A 9,056-nucleotide genomic window follows, 5' to 3' on the forward strand; every position below is an offset into this window, starting at 1 on the left:
TTTTCTCTTTCCCCTCTTTGGGAAGAGGAGGAGGAGTGTTAATCAAGAGCATCCATCATTCATCTAGTGGCCAGACCAGCTCTAACCCTTGTCAAATATGTACATTTCTCTAAATCTTTTAAAATCCTTGAATCAAGTTAAGAATTAAAATTTTTTAAAATGATTTTTTGTTCTAAATTCGCAGAAAATCTAAAGATTAGATGTTAACATGGGAAAGGGTCCAGCGCAGGGACAAATGTGAGTAGTTTCAGTCAGTAGGTGCCATTTTATACCACCTGGTTTATGCCCCCAAACTTCGCCAGCAGTAAGACCTTTGCACTGCAGAGGAAACAGAGCCAAAAGAGTTTTTTCACCACTCCAGAAGAAACTGGATGCAAAGTATTCTGCATCAACAGAATGGGTATTCATCTTTCAAGACTGGCTAAATGCACAGAAGGCCTACCTGGAGTGTAACCCCAGGGTTCGTAGTATGATGGAAATACACCAAGGTGGCAGCCTCTAACAAACTCCTCATAGTCCAAGGGCAGCAACGGGCTTGTTGAAGAAAGAAATTCTGGATGTAGAATCACCTGGATATTCAAAACTTGCATTAGAGGTGAAAGAAAACCATCATCAATACAATTTAATTATCAATAAGCTTAAGAAATTTCTTCACTCTGTTTTTTTTCCTAAGTATCTGGACAACAGCTCCTTTTCCCATCTGTCATCTAATTAACTTCCCGTGTATCCTGCCTGTGTGCAGTCTTGTCCTGGAAACAGCGCTGATAATGAACCCTTTTCCCGGACAGGTCTTCAGCCTTATCCTTGTTGATCAAGGAAGGCCATGTACATGCAAATGATGCCTGAGGCTGTGGCATTTAGCGATACTGACTTGATTCTCTTGGTCTGTTGTACCAAGGCAGAGAGTGTTGGGATGTCTTGTTCCAGGGGAGGCCTCAGGAGGATACAGAGCTTCTCAGGTTTACAGCTTCCCAGTGAAATAAAGGAATGCTTACAGTACTCAATGGATCTCTCAAGCACTAGGGGAATTTTGAAACCAGGCATATTACCATCACAATCCTGTGCCTAGCCTGGCTAATCTTGCTGAAAGACAAGGCATATTAACTGGGCTAATGTCCTGATTCCAGGACCCAAGATAAATTACCAGCTTGACTCTGCAGGACTTGGGGTCGGTGAGTCAGTGCCCCATATTTCACTGCTAAGTAGAGAAGTGCCCTGTATGTGCTCTCCAGTCAGCTTTGAGAGGAAGAAGTGTGAGGGAAGGGTTTAACCTTCTCTGGGCCTTTTTCCCCACATAAACATACTGCAGCCATTATTCCATGTCAAGGATATGCTTTTATCCTTTCTTACTAATATAGTCATGCTACTCGCTTGGGTAAACCAACAGGTGAATGAATTCAAAGGGTAAATGGGCTGTAAACTCATGATAACAATTTATTTGATCCCAGTGAATCAAATAAAATTTTCCATTGGCATTGCTGAGGCCATTTTTCACATGACAACTGTGTTCACAAGGATATGTCATACATCTCTCAGAATGACTTTCCATTTGAAGTTTACAGAATTTTTGCCTGTGACATTGAGCTCATCAAACCTGTTCATGCAGCAGGTATTTTTCCAGTGGTAGTAACAGTTTTGTACAAACTCAACAGACACCTAGCCAACCAAGTCTGCAGAAAAGCAGGAAGAGGTGTCTGCATTTTTATATGCTGTCTGATTTCTAATGACCTCAAGCAGTTAATTATGAAGAATTTTTTTGTTATATATATAATACAGTTATATACAGTGCAAATATTCCACCCTACTTTTGTTACCTCTAGTGTATTATTACCATATTACTCTTATTGGAGATCACTGGAGACACACATTTAAAAAAAAGGATGTTAAGCCAGGAAGAAGCAGCTAGGAAGTTGAGGGAAATGTTCACTCCGTTATCGTCATGGGTTTAAAAGCCCAAGCACTGAGAAAAAGTGATATGTCACTGTCAGAGATACTACATATCTGACTTGAAAAGCAAAGTTTGGAAGAGAAGGAATTTGCAATTTTGGGTTCTACTTTGAATAGATAGATGATGAGATAGTTAATAGAGAGAATGCCAGAGACTGCCAGACCCCCCAAAAAATTTGGCAGACTTTTGAAAGCAGGACCTGCTAATTTCTGTGGTCTGGCAAGGTAGACATGGAAGTAAAGAAAGGCTCTATTTAGATTCAACGTTGACGTAAACATGAGCACAGCATGAACAGGAAGTATGTCTGTTCCAGTTCAAAACCCTGGCTACATTCTGCAGCAACTGCTGTGTGTCTGGGTGCTGTTCTTAAGAGACGAAGCAATACTCCAGAAATGTCTGTGCTCAAACTCTGGACCTCCAATTTCAAGCAAATGAATCTATTACAGGGTTTTGTATCTGGCTGCAAACGACCTGTGGCACTTCCTGGATTTCAGGAGTGGTAGCTCCTCATTCAGTACAGGAGGCAGCAATGAAAACAATTCCCTAACATCAGATTTCTGACTTGGTTAAACAGCAACTGAAGATGTCTGTGAAGTGACTAGCTGTCATTCCTGGAAACGGAGAAAGAGGGAAGAAATACTCTTAGTATATCGCTAAGAGCTACTAGTAGTGTCATACTGCCTGTCAAGAATTTGACTGCACTCCCCCTGCTAATGATCCAGACTGAGACTGTCGAAAGAAATTCCGCTTTATACCTAAAATGAAAATGGCAGAATGTACCTTCACTCTATCTGTCCGGTTATTGAAAAGGCCAATGCGTCGGATGGTATTGAGGATTGGATCATTGCCATCATCAATCATGTTGTGAGTGGTCACTGGAGGCAGACAGTGTCGCTAGGGAGAGGAAAGGCAACCCGTAAGCCGGACAAAACTGTTGGCAAAGAGTCCTGTTATTTTCTAACCATTTTCTAATGTTAGTGGGAGAGAGCAGGAGATTTTGTCGTTGATGTGAATAGGTTTATACTCTTTCATTTTAAGGTAAGAAAGTAAAGTTACAATCATATAATGTGGTCTTCTATATAACTAAGGCCAGAAGAAAGACTATAAATCTGTCACAGGACTTGTTTCATTTACGTAAAAATAAATGTATTTGTACTAACTTTTAGAAAGGCCTACCATTTAATTGTAAAGGTTTTTAGTCAATATATTATGTCTCCTTTTTGAGATTCATTTTACATATTTAGTGAAAATGGAAGAATCCAAGCTTCAGGAACAATGCAAAGTTTGAGCTTAGTGCAGAAGAAAAGAATTAGGAATTCTGGTTCCTAAATGTAACTAGAGGAATATCCATGGATTCCCCAAAAGGATTAGTTTGGGTCATGATCTCATTAAAACCAATCACAGCTGATCTTTAAATGTTACCCATGAGAAATATATTTGCTGAAAACCTCTTTTTCTGTGCGTACATACCACTGTATGTCACACACAATCCTTGTACATAGTCATGTTTATGATTTATATTAGACGTTTGTGTAAATAATGCGTTTTCTGACCTGAGTTGAAAAGATGGCTCTTTTCATAATGGTTATATCATCTCGGTCAAGAATCTTGTTCAAGTCTGGAATCTCTCCTCTGCAAATAAGTTACCAAATGACTTATTATTGTTTGTATAAAGAAAAAGAAGAAAGAGCAAACAAAGTCTGATCTGAAGTCTGCTGATGTCAATATGAATCCTTCCTTTGTTTTCATGGCCCTTCTCCATTCCCTGCGTTTTGTTCTTCCATACACTTGCTGATCTTCCCATTAGCTTCCACAAAAGCTAAAGGATTCTTTTTTTCTGGTTTTCAGACACACCTTCTTTTTGCTGAAGTTCCAGTCATCTCACCTGTGCTTTGGGTCATTCACTTTCAGGTGTCTTTTGAAATGATATGACTAAGCTGCTAATACATATTACTTTGTCTCTGGTGTTTTTTTAAGCTGAGGTAGCTAATTATTGACTGTGAGTAAACCTTTGCGTAACTCAAACATCCCCATGTCTCTTAAGACTCATTCCACAATGGGATGCAAGTATCTTTAATTTTTTTCTCTGTGACTTGCCTATTGAACAAGTAACCTGTATATGGAACAGAGGGTCCTATATCCTTCTCCTATGCTCTTCCTGTGGATGTCAAAATTCCTTATACAAAGAGGAGAAGCACAGAAGCGCCACAGGTAAGCCAGCTGAATACGTGGCTCTGCAAGGCAGGACAAAATAACCTGTATACTCACTTTAGCAGGGCATTGTAGAGTTTCTTTCCAAACTTTTCTTTCACAGATTGTGCAGTGTCCCTAGGAAAATACATAAAAAATATATATGTAAAACAGAAGAATCCAGGACAAAGACAGAATAAATGAGATTGCTGCTGTTGGAAATTAAATAGTGCTTTCATGTATACAGATGAACTCAAGAATGCAGAAGCAGACCGAAGTTTGGCTGTCCAAGCTCTTTTATCCAGCCAGCAGCCATGCGGACAGATTTCAACACGGCTGAGGATTTGACCTGCATCCAAAGATGAATGCACTTTGAAAGCCAAAATCAGACCTCACGAGTGATTACTTTTAATATTTTCCTCTGATCAGCAAACCACACTTTCATCTCAGCTATGAAGAAGAGAGCATATATATGACTCTACATAGAGAAACATGAATATTGACATTGGACACTAATCAAGTCTCCAGTTTAACTTGACCTAGGAGAAAGATGTAAGATATATAGAGTTAAACAGATAGGGATTTAAAAGCAGACATCTCCCTTCACTTTTTGCCCTATTCCTTAACTCAAAGACTTGAAAAACAAATGTTAGACTAAAAGGTATTTTGACATAAATTAGTCTGCAAACCCAAAAACTTCCTGGAAAGCTCAGGTTATGTTTTAAGCTAGTAACAAAACTTGTGCCAGACCAATGTGTTTTAGCTAATAAAGAACTCTAGTGAACAACTGTTCTAAATGCAAAAAGTTATTTATATTATCCTGCCCCTAGCTGAAATAACTTGAAAGTACAACTGGAAGTGCTGTTGTCGAAATAGCAATTTGAGTAAAACCACCACTTCATTGAACTTTTGCTGCCTTTTTGATTTCTAAGAATTATACTTTGATCTAAGACAAAACTTGTTAAGTGAAATCCTAAACTTTACCAAGATGAGAATCCACATAGCTGTTTTTAGTTGCTCTCTCCCAACTCACACAGGCACAATAATTTTGTATGAAATGTAAGGCAGTTAAATGTCAAACCGAATTGACCCAAATCCCAGCAAGCAGTCTCCTCATGACTGTATTTTCATAGACTTATGACATCCAGAATCCAAAACTTAACCCAGATAGGATAGGCCGCTTTTCCAGAAGCAGATGAAACAGGGGATTTTATATCCCAGATCAGCCATTGTCTATTCCTTTATAAGTGCCAAGCTCTTCTTGAATTTAATTTCTGTGGCATCCTTAAAATTATCTAATTTTACTATGTGATACTGCTATCAGGTGGTTTTATCTAGGAGCACCAGATTATGACCATGATAACTGTGCATAGGATGATACAGAGGGTCTTTTGCTTTTCACAGAGCACAGTGGGAAGAATAGCTGGAAGCAGCATTTTTTGCACGATTTCACATCTCTAGGTTCACCTCTGCTGTTACTACATTCCTGCGTTACTGAGTAGCAGAGAAATAACCATGTGGTAGAAATACAACAGGGAAAAACCTTTGCATATCTAAACTTTCCTAATATCCATATATTATTTATTTAATATATACCTGTTATATTATATTTAAACATTACACACTTTGTCAGAGACACAGCAGAGGTCAAAAGCACTTATTTCAAGCATGGATGTTTCTCATTGCACTCACATTATTTTCCTACAGTTCTTGTTTACAGAGTTCTCGTTAAAAAGCCTGTCTATGTTACCCCACTTCAGCCATCCAGAGTTTAAGCTAGTTATGCAGATGCACCACAGAGCTGCAGGGGGTGACAGTCCTTCTCAGAGAATAACTCCCTTCACTCCTCTTAGACACTTGCTAAAGTGGTATAGGATGAAACAACATTTGGAGGGAACCATCCCTATCCACCGGCAGTGAAGGCAGCTCAGATGCATTACTTCTAGGAAGCCAGAGTTGGACAATTAATTCCAACCTTTACATTTGTGGTCCCTGTCTCCAGAGTGGTAACCGGGTAGAGAATTTCCTGTCAGTCCCAAGAAGTTTCTGTGTAATGACTCCGGAGATAATCTAGAGAGTAGATAGATTTCTCATGTCTGTCTTCTTTTCCAGATACAGCAAAAGCTAAATGATTTCAATGATCCTTGTTAAACTATTTCTGTCACTGTTTTTTTGAAGGTTTAGTATCCGTTAATCAAAGACTTCAACTTGATTACTGATATACAGAAACTGAGCCAGAGGTCATCTGCTGGAGTCAGTTAATGAGATAACAAGAAAAATAGTATCCTTCTCTTACACAGTGCCTTTCATCTACAGATCTCTAAGTCATTTAGATTTCTATCATTTTATAAATATAGAACTGGCAGCAGAAAGAGGTTAAGCACAGGGAGACACAGGCGTAAAAGCAGAAGCTTGGTCTTGTGGGTTTTAGTCCCTTAGCTTTAAGAACAGCTTCCTTACTTCTGCAGCGGAGTTTAACCGCTCTAGCCACCTAATAAAGCACACGTTTCCATTTCCCTGCTTAGATAACTTATCTGTAAATATGTTGAATGAAATGGCATTTTTCATTATTTTAAACAAAATTGAGCCTTGATGACCCACCGCTGATTTGCTTTATGAATGTGAACCTTCAGTTTTGCCTCATTTCTCAGTTCAGAAGTACCTCACAACATGTGTCTTTTCCTACGTAGAATCACGTAGCAGTTAAAGTTAGGTGAAGGTTAATTCTGTCCCTGCGTTGTTTTATTGCTTGGGAAGTTGTAAAATGAAAACTGTTAAACTGAGAACGTTTGTGGCAATTTTCCCTTTTTAGCAGTAAGTTTCACTGCTTGGGTATGGCCATTGCTCATTGTGGGCTACAGAGAAAATCACAGACAATTGTTGTCAACCGTTTGGATTTTGGATGGCATAAGTCTATGAAAATACAGTCATGAGGAGCCTGCTTGCTGGATTAGGTGGTAAAATATCCATATTTCTAAATAAAAGAGGACATGTCATTAGTTTCTTTTTCCCACCAGTGGCAGATAAAATCACTCTGATAAATTAGGAGGCAGTGCTTATTTTGTGGGAACTCAATGGCATGTCCAAAGAGAGTGCCAAAAACTGTCAGAAGAAACCCAGAACACTGGATTTTCCAGAACCTTTGACTTTTTCATTGCGAAACAAGTACTATTTGCTAACTTGTTATAAAGAATGACAAGTTTACTAAAAATAACCTAAGACAAAAAAAAAAAAAAGTTTGCCCTTTTTTATCATCCCTATCTCTTTCATCCCCACGAATACGTTCTAGTTACCCACAATCCTCAGTTCAGGCAGCGCAAAGAGAAAGAGCACTATTCTTCATCACAGACTTTTGCACGTCTCCTCAATTCGCCGTACAAGGTCGTTAGTGAGAATGGCAATTACCAGAGCTGCTTCCGGACCGCTTGCCCTTTCAGGGTTTCCACGTTGAAATTGTTTGTCTTTGCTGGCATGATGAAGAACACAACAACTGTAACATCGGTCTTGTGAACCTACGTGGACACAAGATGGAGAGGAAAAAAAAACTCACCACAAGGTACCACAGCCAACTTGAACACTAAGAATTAGTTACAGGAAAAGACAATGAGCTTTGGTTGTCCAGGAAGGCTCTGATCTTGCACCTCTCCCTTTTGCTAGAGAGCTTTTGTCAAGTCAGAGATATGGCTGAGAATAAATACAGGTAAACAGATGTCACCCAATTCCAACCTGGGCAATAGAGATCTTCCTGACTTCTCGGGGTTTAGAGGCCATGGCTTAGGATGTGAACATAAACCGCAAAAAGCTCAAATCCTACACCTGTTTTCTCACCTGACACAAACTACGTTGGCTTAAAGGAGCGAGCAATTAGTTCACTAGCTGAAGTATGACCAGGCATGGGGAGGGGGATTCCCTACAGCAGCGAGCAGAGCTGCTTTTGATAGCAGTGGTGCCCCAGATGTACAGGGAGAAAGAGGCATGATAGCAACCACTTGTCTACCTGAACCCCTGGAAAAGAACCTGCCTGACACACAAAAAGCCGCATGTAATTTCTTGCTCATCTTTCACATCCAGCTACTTCAAAGGCAAAATCATTTACTGTAAGATCTGACCCTTTTCTTATAGATGGTTTCGCTTGCTGGTTTATCCTGTGGGTTTATGAGGTTCAGAATACCACGTCCCTGAGGGATTCCTCACATGGAGCAGAATGAGGTTGTACTCCTGTCAGCAAGTATTAAAAAAAATGCTAAGAGTGAACTCTGATCACAGCTGTAAAAATAAAATTATTTTGAATTGCCTCCGTTCTAAACTTTAGACACGCCAGCAGGCTATTGGCGTACGTTCTCTCAGGTTGAGGCACAGGGAAAAGTATAGTACAAAATAATTTATGGGAGTCATCTGTCATTTTAAGGGTATTTTCTCTTTGGAGGCACATTCAAAGTCCATAATGCTATGATTTCGGCGTGTATTAACAATCTGTCCCAACATTTATGTTTTATTCCCAAAATGTTTATGTGGTTTTCAAGTAGCAAAGGAAAAAGACTCTGTAAAATAATTCCATCCAAATCTATGTATTCTTTAGGTTCAGGCACACCACTGGGACTTTTTTATGAAGCACCACCATTCCCAGATTCACAAGTAGTATGGGAATTCTGGTGTTCCCAATGGAATAACCTCTTGAAATAATTACAGGGCAAGAGTTCTTTGAACAGCTAATCAGGTGCTGGCATGCATATTGCTGCAGTAATGCAATAAAGCCAGGCTTAGCTTACAGGAGAAGCAAATCCCAGAACGCTGTTCTAGAGAGGTGTGGAAAACTAGCCTCAGTTTTCTTTGACTTTCCATCAGCCTCGCTTGTCATTGGTGTCATATAAATCATTAGATACAATAAGATATTGCTGCAATCATTGCTTAAACAGCT

General features: G+C 39.4%; 1 protein-coding gene across 1 annotated transcript in view; it reads right to left on the reverse strand.

Moving 5' to 3' along the window:
* Positions 1 to 442: 442 nt before the first annotated feature.
* LOC104491843 (glycogen [starch] synthase, liver-like) overlaps positions 443 to 9,056 on the reverse strand; it is a gene marked incomplete at both ends in the record, with an annotated part of 32,332 nt that continues 23,718 nt past the window's right edge. Inside the window, 5 exons of the mRNA XM_010134317.1 lie at positions 443 to 569; positions 2,729 to 2,842; positions 3,502 to 3,580; positions 4,217 to 4,276; positions 7,544 to 7,650. Of these exons, the coding sequence (XP_010132619.1) occupies positions 443 to 569; positions 2,729 to 2,842; positions 3,502 to 3,580; positions 4,217 to 4,276; positions 7,544 to 7,650 (487 nt within the window). The remainder of the gene's footprint in view (positions 570 to 2,728; positions 2,843 to 3,501; positions 3,581 to 4,216; positions 4,277 to 7,543; positions 7,651 to 9,056) is intronic.

The sequence above is a fragment of the Buceros rhinoceros genome, unplaced genomic scaffold (genome assembly GCF_000710305.1).
Source record: "Buceros rhinoceros silvestris isolate BGI_N320 unplaced genomic scaffold, ASM71030v1 scaffold27864, whole genome shotgun sequence".
Classification (NCBI taxonomy): Eukaryota; Metazoa; Chordata; class Aves; order Bucerotiformes; family Bucerotidae; genus Buceros; species Buceros rhinoceros.